Below are 18,546 nucleotides of genomic sequence, written 5' to 3'. Positions count from 1 at the left end.
AGTAGTGATGATAAAATGTAAGCCTCATGATGTGCTGTTCTGAGAACACAGCTTTCAAAAAATTTAGCAAATATATTACTGTAAAAAGGCAGAAATTTGAACAGCAGCCAGAAAAAAATTAAGCTGTCAGCTGCTATGAACAGTTTGTTATTTAACTTCATGCCATGCTGTGATCTGAGTATACCTGGGGTAATAAGTTTTTTGCAAATTCTGGATGGTTAAATGGAGAACAGTTGGTAAAACCAAGTTCCTTATTTTCCTCCTAGATTATTCTGTGTCTGCCATAATGGTTTTTAAATTATGGGCAGGCTGATATAGCTATTAGACATTTTTCTTTCCTTCCCCCCCTGCCTCCCTGTCCCCACCTGCTCTAAATTTTTTTACACTGGGTTTTTTGCAAGAAATAAGTAAGTGTGCATTGTTTTTTATTTTCTTTCTTCTTACAAGTTGTGATCTGACTGAGAAATGAGAATGTTGTTCTTTGAAGTCTCAGGAATACCAAATAAAATCTCTCTCTTTTTCTCTTGTAATGGGATAAGTAGACATCACTACATGGTTAACTTCTGCCTTTTTTTGAATAAAAATCTGTATGATATGAATGTTCATTATCATATTTTTTTATGAAGAGCAGCCCAAATTCCAAAGCTACCAAATCTGAAATAGGTTTTATGTCTATCTGGACTTTAGTAAAGCATATGATACCATTTCCCACAGAATTCTCCTGAATAAATGGGCTGCTCCTGGCTTAGGCAGTTACACGGTTCATTGGGTAAAAAAACTGCCTGGATGGCCAGGCCCAGAGAGTGGTGGTGAGTGGAGTTACATCCAGCTGGTGTTCAGTCACCAGTGCTGTTCCCCAGGGCTCAGTACTGGGGCCAGTCCTGTTTAATACCTTCACCAATGATCTCATGGAGGGCACCCTCAATCAGTTTGCAGGTGACACCAAGCTGGGTGGGAGTGCTGATCTGCTGAAGGGCAGGAAGGCTCTGCAGAGGGATCTGGGCAGACTGGATCATGGCTGAGGCCAATGGTGTGAGGTTCAACAAGGCCCAGTGCTGAGTCCTGCCCTTGGGTCACAACAACCCCAGGCAGCTCCACAGGCTGGGGCAGAGTGGCTGGAAAGGACCTGGGGCTGCTGGTGAGAGCAGCTGAACATGAGCCAGGCTGTGCCCAGGTGGCCAAGAAGGCCAATGGCATCCTGGCCTGGATCAGCAATGGTGTGGCCAGCAGGGCCAGGGCAGGGATTGTCCCCCTGTGCTGGGCACTGCTGAGGCCACACCTTGAATCCTGTCCAGTGCTGAGCTTGCAGTTTAGGAAGGACTTTGAGGTGCTGCACGGTGTCCAGAGGAGGGCAACAGAGCTGTGGAAGGGTCTGGAGCACAAGTCCAATGGGGAGCTGGAGGTGCTCAGCCTGGAAAAAAGGAGTCTCAGGGGGACCTTATCACTCCCTACAATTGCCTGAAAGGAGGATGTAGCCAGGTGGAGGTTGGTCTCTTTGCCTACATAAGAAATGAAAGAATGAGAGGAAATGGCCTCAAGTTGTACCAGGAAAGGTTTAGATTGGATATTAGGAAGAATTTCTTGTCTAAAAGGGTGGTTAGGCTGTCCAGGGATGTGGTGGATTCACCATCCCTGAAAGTGTTTGGAAAAAGTCTTCCTGTGTCAGTTGGAGACATGGATCATTGGTGAACTGGTTAATGGTTAGACTTAATGATCATGGAGGTCTTTTCTAAACAACATAGCAATGCTAGGATTCTGTCTGAAAGAGGCAATAGGCAAAGAAGAAGAAGCATCTTTGAAGAATCTTGGCTATGTATTATAGTAGAAGAAATGTATTTAAATATCTGTATAGAAGCTTTGCTTCAGAAGTCTCAGTTATCTTTGATGGGCTGCAGCTGCGATGTCTTTAATTGGGCTGCAGCTAATGAACTAATGAGCTAATGAACTAATGAGCTAATGTAACTAATGAAGATGACTAGGATAAAAGGGGGCGGGATAGCCAGTCAGGGAGAGCTTTAGAAGAGCTTTGACTTGAGAGAGAACACCATGCAGCAGAAAGAGTTAGTGAAGATCTCCAGCTATGAGAATACACCAGAGAGTTATAGACTTTAGAAGTCTGAGAATATCATTATGAGACTCTAGAGAAATAATAGAACAACAACAATTGGTGACCCTGACGTGATAGTTAGCAAAAGATATGCCAGCCGAGAGCTGTGGCAGCCAAGAGCTACGACAGAACATAGCCTTTAAGTCAAAGAGCTCTGAAAGAGTATGGCCTTTGAACAAAGAGCTGTGTAAGTTATACATAGCCTGTGAGTCATGAGAAAATATGAGTGTTGTACATAACCTGTAAGTCATAGAAAAATGTATGTATTGTAATTGAACATCTGTACAACTGTTAACTTAAGTAAAAGAAAAGGGGGGGAATATAGTAGAAGAAATGTATTAGAATATCTGTAGAGAGGCTTTGCCCCAGAGGTCCCGGTTGCCCTTGATGGGCTGCAGCTGCGATGTCCTTAATTGGGCTGCAGCTGTGACCAATGAAGATGACTGGGATAAAAAGGGGGTGGGTAAGCCAGTCAGGGTGAGCCTTGAAGGAGCTCTGACCTGAGAGAGAACAGCATGCAGCAGAAAGAGTCAGTGAAGATCTGCAGCCATGAGAATACACCAGAGAGGTATAGACTTTAGAAGTCTGAGAATATCATTATGAGACTCTAGAGAAATAATAGAACAACAACAATGTACAAAGAACAGAAGACTGGTTTGGGTGACTGACTGACATTTTAGTTCCCCACAGTTCATTTTCCTTGTCTCTGTAATGAAAGTGTCTTCAGTTCCTCCTGCTGCTCTGTACCATGGGATGTATGACTGATATTTTGTTAAGTAATCCCAGTAATACTGGACAACAAGTTGTCTTGTTGTCTTTTTTGGATTATTTTTCTATTTTTTGTCAAGAGTTGGTAAGTTGCTCAACTAAACTGGTTCAGTCTTGGAACAACTAGAAATCAAATGAATGTACAGAATATAGTAAGAATGTACAGAATATAGCAAGATTTGCTCCCTGCCCCTGTTTTGCCATACCTATTTGGGGAATATCTTTCTCCACAGTTCATTAATTGTTCAGAATACCAAATTAATTCTAGACAATATATCTGATAAACTGTTTATTGTACTGTCTCCTGACATAGTGCTTTTTCTGCTTTCTCCTAAACAGTTATCTGGTATCTGGTATTTTTGTGTCTAACATGTTATCAACATTACAATATTCTCTACCAGGAATGGTTAATACAAACTTCATTTTCTTTGACAGTTGCTTTGCTTCTGCAGGAAAAGTTAAAGGCATTTTTAATTAAGATATTTTGCTTTTATGCATTTTATGTCAAAATGGCGCTGTGGTTCATAAAACCTACTTGTCCTTTCTATAGCATGCAGTCTCAGCGTGTTTCACTTGCATTTCTTCATTGCAAAATGACTACCTGATGACGAGCTCTGAACTCATCACTTCTTTAGCTGCATTTAGGTGCAAGTGAGGAAGTCCTGATCTGGAATTTGAAAATTCTGTTGCAGGAAGGAATGTTTCAGCAAAACTTCTAATTATCAGCAGACTATCAGAGTCTTCTGAAATACTGTCTCTGATTACTTCACTCTGTATCCCAGTTCTGGACAGTAGATACCTACCTAGCCAATGCCCAAAATTTGATGAGATAGAAGTCTGCTTGTTAAAGCTTGTGAGAGGAACTACTAGATTGTCAAGTGCCACCTTAAGTTCAAGTATTCCAGAAAAAGAGATTTATAAAGGAAAGCAGTAGTAATTCCTGATACAAAGACACAATCATAGGTGGTCTGAGACTTAGGAGATAAACTTATGTGTTCTAAAAGGAGGACTTTTAGTATCAGATGTCACCAAAACTGCTACAGAAATCTTGCTGCAATTGGGTTGCTAAAGTGGGAAGGCAAGAAGGTGAAGATACAAATAAGTCCACTAAAAGGCAAAAGTGGATAATATGGTCTCCAGCAGTTGATTCTAATAGTTGTATTTTTTCCTAACAGCTGATTTTCCTGCTTATTTAGTGCTGAAATTCAGGTATACTTACCAAAATAAAGGGAAAAGCTGTGGGCAAGATGTGAGCATGCTGCTGAACCTTGGTGCCTGTAGGTAAGTAGGTGCTCCTCAGACAGCCACCAGCTGCCAGACAGAGCCCCTGGATTGCTTTGGAGGCAAGCTGACGAGCAGACTTCAGAAAAGACCATGTTACATGGCCTCCCTCATTAGACTTCTCTGGAATTAGGCCACAATTCACTACTTTGTATTTTGAACAACTTGGACTTAATAATCAGTTTGAGTTGGTGAAAACTGACTGGTTAATGGTTAGACTTCATGGCACTTCATTTTATGGTAAGGAAAATAATGAAGATGCTTCAGGTTTAATTGGCTTGTCCCATGAAATTTGGTCCAGATGGCCAAAAAATCTCTAAATTTCTCTCTTTAGACTCCATCTACCTCAATTCGGCTTTGATTTGCTCTTTTAAGGATCGTGTCTTTAAAAATGCTTTACAATGTACTCAAAAAAGTCTGAGACCTTTATTAAATTTTAAACTGTATATGGTCTATGCCTAAATAGAAACTATCCCCATCCTATATTTTGAATATTACTCTGGCTTCCAACCAGCTGATATTAGACATTTTCTTGAGTAAAGTGTGAAAGGACAGATAACTAGCACTATAGATTAATCAAAGATCTCACCTGTGTATTTTTTTTAAGCTGTCAGAAGAGTACTCACCATATCTTGGAGTGCAGTGCTGTTTCCTGGGGTGGGTACACTGTGCCAATATGATATTTTCAGCCTGTAAAGAAGTATTTTACATTTAACATCAGGTTAGATGATTGACATTTCCTATGCATTTAAATTAATTATTGTTCATACATAACATATTGACATTTTTGTAACCATAAAAAAGGTGTTCTACAGAGACATGTAAGCATAATGCTAATTAAAAGCTGATGACCAAACTTGGTAGTCTATACTGAAATACTGAGTTAATGATGATTAACATCCTTATTTAATCACAAAGGAGCTGTGAAAGTACTGGCAATGTGGTCTTTTTCTGTACTTTTGATCTATACATCTAATTTATCATTTCCACAAATCCTCCATCTTCCTTGAGGGCTTTGGGATATACAAGACAAAGCTTGATTTAGTAAGTATTTGCTCCTGGGCTTTGATTTAAAACTTCCCTTTCCCCTGAAAACAAAGAGCAAGATGCTGCTGCATTCAGCCCCTGTGCAACAGCGCTGGTAGTCTGGGAGAAGCTCTAAGGAAACACAACTCCTGCTCTTTCCTGATTGTTTTGAGTTTGTCTCTTTCTGGGAGCTATCACATACAGTATCTCACCTCCATAAAAAAGCCTCAACAAAGCTGTAAGAGAGGCTGAGACTTTAAGTAGTCCATCACTCTGCCTTTGTGTTGGCTTCAGTATTTTTCAGTTTTGAAAGTAAAGCTAGACTTCATTAGCTTTAGGATACTTTGCCTCTGCTTAGGCTGTGGTTGAGGTGAAAACTGTGGCTGTAAAGTTAATGAATCTCCTGCTGATCCCGTGAAGATGGGTGTTTGGCTGGCTGGTGACACCTTTCTTACAAATCAAGAAGGCAATTGAGATGAGGGCATCACTGGGACCCTTTATCTCAATTCAAATGTTCAATATTACTACAAATGTACAAATTTAACCACTATTTTGTAGTGCTACACTGGGCTCCTGGGTGCTGCCTGGTTGTTTTGTGTTTTGTTTTATTTTTTCCCCTTTCCTCTTTCCTACTGGGCCCAGACAAAGAGGTGTGGTCTCATACTGAACACAACGAAGTTTACTCTAGGTCAAAAGTAGGTAAGTCTCAGAAGTTCCTGCCAAAACTGTTGTATCAGACACAGTGCAACTTAAAATACAAGATGAAAAGGCTGAGTCTGTTTCCCAGTGGCAAGGACAAGAGTTTAAAGCTAAAGCAGGCTATGTCATGCTGTGTGGCTCTCAAGCCACAGGTTGTGCCAACGGTCCTTCAGCCATTGTGCTTTCAGCTTCTGAGGCTGGTGCTTTGTGAAGAAGAGAAAAAGGGAAAGTAGCGTTCTAGGACACCAAATAGTAACAGGAGTGGTTGTACGCAATTAGGTTTGTCAGAAAATTATTATTGGAACCCATTACTATGCAAACCTTTTAGTCATAGTGTATGTGCCTGATATTGTACTTCAGATTATTATGTGGGGGTGAATACTTTATTATTGCAGAAACCAGTTTTTCATAAAATAAGAGGACCATTGCCAGATCTTATAGTCACCCTTATTATTCTCTCTTGTTCCTACTCATTTATTGCTCCTTGTCATTATGTGCTTATATGCATACTTTATAAATTTAATATCCAAATGTGTTTGCAAGAAACATCTTAGATAAAATTTATCAAATGCATGCTTTATCTATATATATGTAGCATATGTCCCAGTGTGAGAAATGGTCCTGTCTCTTTCTAAGAGTGTTTGTGACAGGAGGTAGTCAGATAAAGGAACCAAAATCTAAAGAGTACAGATTTTTTACAAATTTGTTTTACCATTTAAATTACCTTATAGCTTAATTAGCTTAGTGGCCTGTAATTGCTCTCACTGTGAGATTACTGTGGTGGCTTTGGTATTGTGCGTTTTTTGAGTTGTGTTGCCTTTAATGACATAAAAGGCCCAGTGTTATGAAACTCAGAGCTAAGCAAACAAAGAGTGCTGCTAACAACTCCAGCCAATATTCTGTCCTTACCTTTTAATCACCAGGGAACAAGTGAGAGGTGCAAAAACCAGAATGAGTATCATGCTGAAACAAAGACCAATCACAAAACCTTCAAGTTCTCCTTTATCTGATGGGAAACAGAAAGCTTGAATCAGATTTATGGTCTTAAGTACAGAATGACCTTATTAACTTCATGAGAGAAATATTTCAAACAGAAGTCAAAGCCAACTTTACACATTGCTCTGGAATTTAAGTAAAATATAGTTAAAACTAAAGCTGGTGTTTTCAGGGGTGTGTGGGGTTTTCAGGATTGTATTTTTATGATATCTACATATTACAGAATGGTTGGGATTGGAAGGGATCTCTGAAGCTCATCTATTCTAATCCCCTGCTAGCAGGTTCACCTAAAGCAGGTGAGACAGGATTGCATCCAGGCAGATTTCGAGTATCTCTAGGGAAGAAGACTCCCCAGCCCCTCCGGGCAATATGTTCGTGTACTCTATCACCCTCACAGTAAAGAAGCTCTTCATCATGTTCAGGTGGAAATTCCTGTGTTTCAGTTTACGCTCATTGCCTCTTGTTGTGTCATTGGGCACCAGAGAAAAGGGCCTGGCCCCATTTTCCTAACACTTGGCCTCAGGGTATTTGTATATATTGATAAGGTCCCCTCTCTGTTGCCTCTTCTCCCTGGTAAAAAGGCCCAGCTCTCCCTGCCTTTCCTCACTAGTAAGGTGTTCCAGTTCCCTAAACACCGTTGCAACTCTCCACTGGACCCACTCCAGGAGCTCCATGTCTCTGTTGTCCTGAGGAGCCCAGAACTGGACACAGCACTCCAGGTGAGGCCTCACCAGGGCTGAGTACAGGGGCAGGATCACCTCCCTCCACCTGCTGGCAATGCTCTTCCCAATGTCCCCAGGATACCATTGGCCTTCTTGGCCACCAGGACACGCTGCTGGCTCATGGAAGCTTCTTGTCCACCAGGACCCCCAGGTCCTTCTCCACAGAGCTGCTCCCCAGCAGAGCAGCCCCAGCCTGTGCTGGTGCCTGGGGCTGTTCCTACCCAGGTGCAGGACCCTGCACTTGCCCTTGCTGAATTTCAGATGGTTCTTTGTCCATCTCCAACCTGCCAAGTGGTTTTTTTCCTCCCCATGCTGTTATGTGAGCTCTAACTTGTTTAACAGGTTAGGACCCTCATGCACATCTGACATAATAAGAAACTATTTAAATGACAGTAGCTTTTTATTGATTTCAGGATTTACTAGTAGTGTTTGGGGTTTTTGGTTAGTTGGTTTTGGTTTTTGTTTTCTGGGGATTTTGTCTGTTTGTTTGGTTTTTTTTTATTTGATTGGGCTTTATTTTGTTTTAGGGTTGTTTTGAGAGGTCATGCCTGGTCCTGATAGCAATAACACAGCTTGTGTATTTAGATAGTGTCCATGCTTTAACTTTTAAGATCATTAAGACCACTTTATCTGTAATCAGTCATTTGCCAATCCTTGAAGCAAACCTGTGTCTCTTATTGCCCTTTAATACTTGCTTGAGATATTTTCTACCAAGATCCCACCTACCTACAGAGGAGAAAGTGTTTGAGAGGTTAATGAAGGTTGATAAAATGCTCAAGCTAACACAGGAACCAAAACTGACTGTGATGTTAAGAGTGGGTCAGTGTAGAGATCTTTGTTAGAGATTTGTGATGCCTCCTTCATTATAGGAGACATCAAAGTTTAAAAAAAGTGTTTGTAGAGTGTGGTCAGTTCATGATTGTGTTACTGATACTGACAAACCATATTTGCAAAAAAAAAAAAAAAAGCCACCTCCTTCACCTCCTTTTTCTTTTCTTACCCATCCCCCAACAATAGTTTTTTGGGGTTTTTTTTTTTGTTTTTTTTTTTTACCAAACAGCTACCTAAAGTTCAAAACTAATTTGGAAAGCTGCAAATTGCTTTGTTGCTGAAATTTGTTCTTTATAGCAAAGAAACCTGAGATACTTCTAATGGATTAAACCTGTGAAATGTTTGGGAAGAGCAAAAATAGTAAATGTAATGTTTAAATTCAGTGTAATTACTTAATTACTTGATTTTTTTTAAATGTCGTGTTAATTTCACTCTGCATTTTTGTTACTTCACGGAAAAATTGAATACTTTCCAAATATATATTTCGTAGGATGAGTGAAATAGAGTCCTGAAGAAAAGCTCTAGGGAGAGGCTTTAATATTTTGTGTTGAGGAGAAAGTTTTCAGTGGGGGGAGGAGGGGTCCAAATCCTGTTGATTTCAAGGAAGATTTTGAATTTATTTTTTATCTCTTTACATTTTTGACTATTTATTTGTATGGTTTTATATTTCTTTCACTCAACACAAAAAACTACTCTGGGGAGAAACCATTTGCATACTTCTGTTTCTGAATATCACAGGTTCCTGATACCATCTTAGCATGTTCTTTTATTTTTCTATTTAGAAATCTCCATTAAGGGAAGCTGTGGTAAAACAAAAAAAGTCTGTTGCAGCATTAGTTTTACTTTAACTGAGGAGGTGTTAAAAATGTTTGAAAGACTCAGTTTAGCCAACCTTATATGATTCAAAGGTTTTTAGACTTTTTAAATGTAACTGTATTTGTCTTAACCTATCCAGGCACTTCTGAGAAAAGTAAACTTTGCCAGTGACCTAAAGGACCTGTTACTTAGAATGTACTTAAATTATAAGAAAGCAAAAGATATTTTGGTTAGTGTTCACCCACACTAGGAGCAATTGAAAGGTATTTAATCTTTTATTTTTGCAGTTAATGGCTCAGGAAGCCAACTTTACATGACTGCTCAGGATTTTGCCAAAAGCAGATGATTGAACATTACTAGTCACAGGTAGAAATTTCATCTGATGAAATCTAGAGAGTAATTGTCAATAAATAAAGATATGTGCACATAGCTAGGACAAAAAGATCAGAAAAAGTTTCAGAGATGAAGAGCCCTAGCTAAGTTCCCTGTATATTAGGTAATAAAATGCAGGTAATATACAGATAGTTAAATACTTTGTTCTATGACACAAATTTTACATCTTGCAGAGGAACAAGTTTTTGTGTTTGTTCTCAGTAACTGAGGATTGATTAATAAACCTTGTGGGTGAACACTGAGAGGACATAAAGCAAAGATTCATGCTGGATAATGCAGATGCATAGGGGTTCCACAGTACCGTATTTTGGAGTGCTGAAAGGCTGTGAAAGAGTCTGAGGTCCTTCTCCAGCATTAGTGAATCCTGAAATCTGCACACGATAGGTGGTCTTTTCCTTCAGTCCGGTAAGATGGTAACTTGTGATAGAAGCGTTGAGAGTAACAGCTGAAACACAAGAGGTTTTAGGAGGAGATGATTAGCTCTCATGGCAGAGCAGGTATCAGTGCAGCTGACTGGGCAAACAGCAAAATTTCAGTGCCCTGATCCTCATCTAGAGGAAACCAGACTGTGCAGGTGCTCTTTAAATGGATACAAGAGTTTCCCAAAATATTTATGTACATTTTAAATCCAGAGGTTAAAAGCATGAGATTTTGACACTCCAAGGCTGTATTGGGTTTGTATGGCCAAGTTTTGGTGGCAGGGGTGCTACAGGAGTGGCTTCTGTGAGAAGCTGCCAGAAGCTTCCCATGTCCAACAGAGCCAATCCCAGCTGGCCCAGGATGGAGATGCCCCTGGCCAAGGCTGAGCCAATTAGAAATGGCTCTGTGATAACAGATTTAAGAAGGAAAAAAAAGTTACTCTGCAAATGTAATTGCAGCCAGAGAACAGTAGAGTGACAATATGTGAGAGGCACAGCCCTGCAGACACCAAGGTTGGTGAAGGAGGGACAGGAGGTGCTCCAGGCACCAGAGCTGAGGTTCCCCTGCAGCTGTGGTGAGACCATGGTGAGGCAGCTGTGCCCCTGCAGCCATGGAGGTCCCAGGGGATGCAGAGATCCACCTGCAGCCCCTGGAGGAGACCCAGGCCAGAGCAGGTGGATGCCTGAGACAAGGCTGTGACCCTGTGGGAGGCCTGGGCTGGAGCAGGTGCTGGCAGGGACCTCCAGACCCATGGAGAGAGGAGCCCATGCTGGAGCAGGGTCCTGGTGGGACTTGTGACCCTGTGAGGGGACCCGCACTGGAGCAGACTGTGCCTGAAGGACTTAATCCTGTAGGAAGTAAACAGTGTGGATGCTGTAGCAGTTAGTGAAGAATGGTAACCCATGGGATGGACTCATGCTGGAGAAGTCAATGGGAGAGCTGTCTGCCATGGGAGGCGATCCATGCCAGAGCAGGAGAAGGACTCTTCTCCCTGAGCAATGGCAGAAACAATCTGTGATGAACTGACTGTAACTCTCCTTGTGTCTCCCTGGTGGGGAAGAGCTGCTGGTGGGGAAGAGCTGAAGCTGAGAAGAAGGGAGTGGTGGAGAAAGGTGTTTTAAAGATTTGTTTTACTTGTCATTGTCCTACTCTGAATTTCATCAGCAATAAATTCCATTAATTTCCCCAAGTCAAGTCTGTTTTGCTCATGTGGTAATGTGTGATCTCTCCTAGTCCTTATCTCAACCTGTGAATGTTTTGTTACATTTTCTCTCCCCTGTCCACCTGCAGAGGGGATAGAGTGGCTCTGGCTTCCAGTGGCTCTGGCATCCAACCAGGGTCAAACCATCACAGGTGATGAACACAGAAGGCTGCTTATACTTCATGAGAGGAAAATACATCTAACATGCTGAACAGTTTTTCTTATGTGACTGTAAGAGTTAACATTGGGACTAGCCCTCATCACATACTTTACTCTCACTCCAGTTGTTAGTAGTGGTTTAGCTTGATTTATGTCAGTGCTATTACTCATCATTCAGTACAGAAACAGGGCTGTGCTTTCTGCTTTACCTGCTTTATGGAGCTTTCAGCTAAACCTGCCTTTTCTGATGGTTCAGTGACTTTTCCCTTGGCCAGAATAATGTACAAACTGACATGTTGTAAGGATGCCTTTGGGACAGAAATTTCTCCTCAAGTTTGCCACTGTGTATTTAAAATCTTCACAGAAGGGGATGTGATGCTGTAACCTATGGACTTCCTTCCCCCTAATTCTCCAGTAAAATTATACTTTCTGCCTGGAAAAAATGGCAATTGGATGCCATGTCACTGCTGTCTTGACTGGTTAAGATAGAGGAAAAAAAAATAAATTAAGTTCAGCCCTGGATGTTCCCATTCTGCCTGCTCTTGTGATTTCAGATAGGTATTTGAAGTGGAATAGAATCACCAGAAGACCTTTTATGATTCTCTAAAGGCATAGGTCAACATGCATTATAGAACTTTTACTATCTCCCTTTGTCAGCTCTTACTTGATATTTGTCTTCCTTAGCATGTCTTCAATTTTATTTGAAAGCCAGTACATACCAAGTTAATGTATAATTACTTATGGCAAAGAGACTTTCCTCTCTAGACCAGAAAGAAAATGTTTATCAAAAGAATATGGGGATTTTTTAAAATTGAAAACTCAAGTGGTTTGAATTCACAGCTATTCATTTATTCATATGTGTAGAAATTTCATCATTTGTAGTTTGTTAAGATTGGAAAAGATCTCTAAGGTTATACAAACTTAGTAATAAAAACTACCAATTTAATAAAATGTTTCCAAAATTAAATTTATAATGGTGTATTTGGAAACAGATAAGAAATACAAACTGCTAATTGAGTTGAAAAACGAAATATAGAATGTCTTACATCTTAAAGAAAGGCTCTGAATCAAGCTTGGATGAGGTGCTATGAAACATAAGTCATTTGCTTGCATCACATAACATTCATTTGTGACTGAAATCGTAATAGTGAAAATGTATGTCTTCCTTTAAGTGCTCCTAGAGAATTCTGCTTTAGTCTTAGAAATGTAATTTTTAAGGAAATAGCAATATTTAATTTGAGATAAAAACTAGAAAATTCTAAGTGTTCATGGGAACATCTAGAGCATTAAGAGTCTAACCAGGAGCTGATCTTTGGGAGCAGAGCACTCAATTTGCACAGAAACCATAAATAACTCAGTAGACTCAATGGTCTGAATGAAGCTCTCCTTTCATGACCCTGAGCTGCTGCTTTGTTCTGGCAGTGGTGACTTACCTGGAGACTTTTTCCTTGATGAATCTGTGTAACTGATCCTGTATCCCTGGAGAAAGCCCAAACAGTCTTCTGCAGGTATTTCAGTCCACTTCACAAGTGCAGAATGCTTTGTGATATTCAGAATTGTCACATTAGCAGGACCAGTCCTAGGAACTTGAAAAAAACAGATGTTTGAGTTCTGCATCAATACCTGTGCAATGGACATACAAGACTGAATCCTGGCTGTTTCCAAGATAGTTCTTGTCAAATTCTAGATGCTATAAATGCAATGTAAAGGGTGCAAGAGAAAGGCAAAGTCCCAGATAGTAAAAACCTCTCACCTTAAACAATACCTAAGTAGGTAGAAATTGTGACTCTCTCATGAATATTTTACTCCAATAGCAACAACTTTCATTTCAACTTGCAATATGAGACACTATGAAATTGGGATTGGAAAATCTGATTGAATTTGAATTTGAGCCACATGGGTCTGAGCCCATCTTTCTGTTATTTTTGGTAATGTCATACATAATAAAAATATTTCTGTGGATGTGTCAGTAAGGTACAGCATTCAGGTTGTTCACTGCCAGGACATGACTGCTAAGAATAAAGGCAATGCTAACTGGAGAAAGCTGTTCACTCATCTGGAAAAGAAATCTTGTGTAGTCTTTTTTTTACTGCTACAAATAGGAAACAAGAAGAAATATAGAGGGGTGGGGTTACACAAAGGGGAAGAATACCTCCTTCAACGAAGTAAAAGTGAGTCACTCCAAAAGTCTTTTCATGTCTTATGAAACTTTCACACTGACACACATCAGATGCATGTACCATTATTTTGTACAACTTATATGGCTGAAAATTGTCTGGAAAACAAATAAAGATATGTCAAGGTCTACTGAAAAGTTATAAATAACAAAGAAGAAGAGGAAAATCAACAGCTTCATAGATTTTCTGTATAGTTCTTGCTTTCTGAGACTCATAGCATAGCATAAGAGTATAGTGCTTTCCACTGAGTACAAAATGTGTACATCCTTCTTCAGTGCCTCTAGATGCTTTATGTAAACTATTTCAAAGCCAGAATGGGACTAAATTTGGGTTTTCTTTTAGAAGATGACAGCTATATTTATAGTCTCCCTACAGGAGACATTAGCTACTGAAGGAGAAATTAGGAACTAAAATGGCTGTAGTTATCTTATTTCCCACTCAGCTAGAATACATAAACCCAAGGAAAAAACCTAGATGTAGTGTGGCACTACCGAGGTTGCAGAAGGACGAAGGTAAACAGTGCACTCTAGATGACTTTGTAGAACTCTGAAGCTAAATGTTCTCTATTGTACATAAAAACCAGTGCTGAATGGCCTTTGCAAGAGTTACCTATGTGATTTCAATCAACATTTTCAAAGTCTGTTCCGTATAGAAATCCCTGACTGAAGCCCATCATGTCTAGCATGGTAAGCAGAATACTGGAGTTGAGAATTTAGGCTTTGACAAGTATAGACACTGGTATAAAAACAGAAATTAACCTTAGGGAGTCTGTAACAGAGCAGTTTATATTGAAAGATAAGCTTACCTAGGTACAAGATGAAAGGTTTTTTTTAAAGCCAGTAATGTATAGGTCTGCCTGGAATGTAGGCAAGGAGAGACATTGTACCAGTAGCTTAGCTGCATTTCTTGCCCAACAGTATCCAGAAGAACCCTAATTAAAACTTCTTTTTATCTGTCTTAATGTTGCTAGGCATTAACTGATGACTCAGTTCTGGACAATTATTAAGAGCAGTACTTATCTGGATGGATCTTCAGTTTGCCCTTAAAAACAGAATCCTACTCTGCCCAACCAAAAATAACCAAGAAATGAAAGGGTGCTTCCATAGGAGATGTGGTGGTTGCTGTTACCTAATGTGAAATTTCCAGTAGCCGTAGTTATTATTTTCATGTGCATATTCTCTTTACTAGTGCCCCAGTCAACCACAAAACATTTTGGTTTGTATTCTGGAGTCCATGTGACAACTGCATTTGTTCCCTGGCTTTTGACATGTATTTGACCAGGCAAGTCTGTGAACAAACACACAATTAAAGGTCAATAAACAGGAAAACAGTTTTCTCCCCTATTGTTTTTTCTTTCTCCCTTTTGCTCTGTTTTTTAAAGATTATTCATTAAGCAAATATAGCAACATAGCAAATGACTCACTTATCATAGTAAGGTTTACAATAGTATTTCAATAGAAGAAACTTAGCATTTACTACTTTACTGTGGTAGCTGGGAATTGCAATGGCAACCTGCCATTTTGAGGTAAGAAGTAGACCTTGTGAAAGACATAAACATTCTCCATTTTTTCTCCTGTTTGGAGACGAATACAACTACTTTACTACTTTACTGTGGTAGCTGGGAATTACAGTGTGGATTGCTGTACAAGAGTTTTCCTGATTTCTGATTGCTTGAAATTAAGTGGTTGCTGCAAGGCTCAGGAGAAAGATGTCAGGTGCTGCTAAATAAGCTCCTGTGAGCCACTAGCAGCTGCTACACGTGGAGTAACTCTGAGATAGTGCTTGCCTGAGCAGGGGTGAAGGAGAAGGAGCTAATGATAGATCATAGCTAGATAATTTCATATTTCATACGTTTTGAATTTTCTGAAAGGATCTTGAAGATTTTGACATTTTTAAAGATAGGCTACCAAACTAGGAAAGACCTTCTGACTGACACTAAGGAGAGAAAAGGGCAACCTGCTATTTTGAGGTAAGAAGTAGACCTTGTGAAAGACATAAACATTCTCCATTTTTTCTCCTGTTTGGAAACGAATACAAGAAAGGCAAATTAATTGTGAGGGAGCTGTGGTTGTCTGAGGGAGCTGGGGCTGTCTGAGATGGTTGGGATTGTTTATCCTGGAGAAAAGGAGGCTCAGGGGAGACTTTATGACTCTCTACAACTATCTGAAAGGAGGATCTAGCAGGATCAGTCTCTTCTCCCAAGCAATGAGCCATGGGACAAGAGACATAGTCTTCAGCTGTGCCAGGGGAGGTTTAGGCTCAACATTAGAAGGAGTTTCTTCACAGAAAGAGAGTTTGGGCACTGAAATGGGCTGTGCAGGGTCGTGGTAGAGTCACTGTCCCTGGAGATGTTTAAGCAAAGAGTGGATGATGTGTCACTTTATAGTGACACATAGTTGAGTCAACAGGGTAATGTTAGGCTGTAAGTTGGACTCAATGATTTCAGCGGTCTTTTCCAAAATAGTTGATTCTGTCATTCTGTAAAGAAAATTACTGTACTAGCTGACAAAAAGTTGTGTATACTGAGAAGGAATTTATCTTAAGAATGCACTTAATGCAAGCATCCTCTCAGTAATTAATGATAGATACAGAGAAGCTGCTCTAAAATGCAAACAGAACAGGCATCTGGAGAGAGCCACAAAATGCAGGCTCAGAGGTTCACTAGACAACTAGTTGTCAGTCACAAGGTGGCTTGAAGTGGTAGGATATATTTTATCAGAAGAGAGCTAAGGGACTGAAATGTAAGGGCAAAATCAATTTGTTACCTCTTTGCAAGGAAAAGGAGAACAACATGAGGGGAGTGTTAGAAAATTCTGGATAAGCAATCATTTGCAGCTACCAGAAGATCAATAAGGATACTTGCACACTTCTTTATTGTGAATGTTATGGCTGAATTTAAAAAATCTTACTTCGTAAGAAAGGTTCTCCTTATACTGCAATAAGTACATCTCAAAACTGTAACACATGAAAATTAGTTTATATTATAAGGAAGACATTATACAGTAAGTTTGATTCTTTAAATGAAAAGAATGTCTATTAAGGCCTCAGAAAAGCTTACATCTTCATTAGAATGTGACATGTACATGCCAGTGTGACAGGTACATCCTATCTATTCTTTTCCTATGTGCCAGTTAGAGTAATACTGAAATAAAGGACAGTAGCAGGTGTCTTAATAGTTATTTAGCTCAAGAACTTAGACTTGCACATAGTTCTGTGAACTTTTTAAACCACTGGCACCTACTTGATATTGAGGACAATCCATAATACATTTTTCCAAGTAAAATTCACCATTTTCCTAAGTAGATCCAACACATGGTACTTCCTCTAGCTTCACCAACAAAGAAGTGCTAAAATGAATATTAAATTGCTAGTCTGCTAACTTCTACTGAAGTATCTTAAGAAACAATTCTGACTCCTAGTATGTAAAAATATTAGCTAATGTATATTCAAGAGAATGCTTTCACCTATCCCAAAGTCTGTGAAAACATATCCTTAGAGGTTGATCATAAAACTTCCCCATCACTATGGTGAATAAGGTAAATACCTGTTACAGGGAATTCTGGGACAATGTAGATAGCTCGTGGAGATTCTCCTGCTTCATTATAGGCAGAAATATTAAGTCTATAGTAAGCCATGGAGAGATTAACAAGAATTTTTCTGTCTTTGAGAGAGATGTGATTTGGTGGTTGGCTGCAGCTGTTGGGTATTCTTTCCACATTAACAAAATAGCCAAGGACATTCTCACTTTGTGCTACCTAGCAAGAGGAAAAACATTTTTATTCTATAAATGCTGTTATGTCCTGTGCAGAAAATCAAGAGGAATTTAATTTTATAAACAAAATGTAGCCTTTAATGATGGGGATAAAATCATACTGTTTTAATTAGGTCATTAGGAATCAATAAAGCAAAGCATTTACTTAAAATTAAGAGCATGCTTAAATTGAGAGGATTTAAGTACATGATTAAGAATTTTCCTTAATTGAGATCTTAGTTATGTGTATGCAATTAGTAATAACAGCAGTGAAGCAGCTGTAACATTCTCAACATTTCAGTGCAACATATCCCTCATTTTCAGGAACTTGAAAGTTAATGAGAGGTGTTTAATTGAAATTTATGCCTCTGGATATCCTCATCTTCTAGGGCTTGATTAGGTATGTAGTATCTTTAAAGACAAATGCTAGCAATTATGCTGCAAATTTGGAATGTGTTAAATATCCATTGGTAGCAATTCTTGGTGGTGGTTCACTCATTATTTTACTGTACTAATCTTAATAAGAGATTGGAAAATGAGTGCACAGAAATGGAAATTACTGCAATATAGAGAGAAACTTAATACATGAAGGCCTGTGAATGCTTCAAGGATTATTTCTAAAATCAAGATTGTCTGTTATTTCTGGCACAAAATTAATAGTGTGTAGATACCATGAAGCCCTAAGGCTGGGTTATCTTAATGAAATAATTGGATACTTTTGGAGTAACATAGACAGGAAGACATTTACTATTTTAAAAGGCAGGTACACATATCTCATGAGGAATTTCAGATGAAGATGGAAGCTCTTAAAATAAAAACTTGTTTTTTCCCTGGAAAAGAAGGGAAGTTTTAGTAATTTTTCAAGAATATAAATTGATATAATTTTTCCCTGTTAGTTTCTAGCTCATAAATCATCAGCATACAGATGCAATGAATTCTGCAATAAGTATACAATATCCAATGCCTTTTGCCTATCAAGTGTAGACTCAATACAATGAGAAAGTCTGTTTTTCCCTGCAATGCAAGAAATAAATAGCATGTACATAACAGAAGGTACCTAGACTGGAAGTGAACCTTACCTCCCACGTGAGGAGAACACTTCTTCTGCCTGGAGAGACTTGTGTAGTTACATTATATGATATTCTTGGCTTGTTCATGAGTTCTGGTAAACATGGAAAAAGATGGAGACATGCACTCAA

The 18,546-nt window shown here is 39.3% G+C and overlaps 1 protein-coding gene across 1 annotated transcript in view; it reads right to left on the bottom strand.

Moving 5' to 3' along the window:
• Positions 1-18,546, bottom strand: part of LOC129133138 (interleukin-6 receptor subunit beta-like) — a 35,754-nt gene that overhangs the window by 5,058 nt on the left and 12,150 nt on the right. The window contains exons 7-14 of the mRNA XM_054652763.2: positions 18,427-18,509; positions 17,141-17,351; positions 14,725-14,883; positions 13,572-13,694; positions 12,853-13,005; positions 9,941-10,084; positions 6,791-6,887; positions 4,783-4,846 (exon numbers count right to left, since the gene is read on the bottom strand). Of these exons, the coding sequence (XP_054508738.2) occupies positions 4,783-4,846; positions 6,791-6,887; positions 9,941-10,084; positions 12,853-13,005; positions 13,572-13,694; positions 14,725-14,883; positions 17,141-17,351; positions 18,427-18,509 (1,034 nt within the window). The remainder of the gene's footprint in view (positions 1-4,782; positions 4,847-6,790; positions 6,888-9,940; positions 10,085-12,852; positions 13,006-13,571; positions 13,695-14,724; positions 14,884-17,140; positions 17,352-18,426; positions 18,510-18,546) is intronic.

Source organism: Agelaius phoeniceus, chromosome Z (assembly GCF_051311805.1).
Source record: "Agelaius phoeniceus isolate bAgePho1 chromosome Z, bAgePho1.hap1, whole genome shotgun sequence".
Taxonomy (NCBI): domain Eukaryota; kingdom Metazoa; phylum Chordata; class Aves; order Passeriformes; family Icteridae; genus Agelaius; species Agelaius phoeniceus.
Note: the sequence above shows the minus strand (reverse complement) of the source record. Positions and strands in the feature narration are given on the sequence as shown.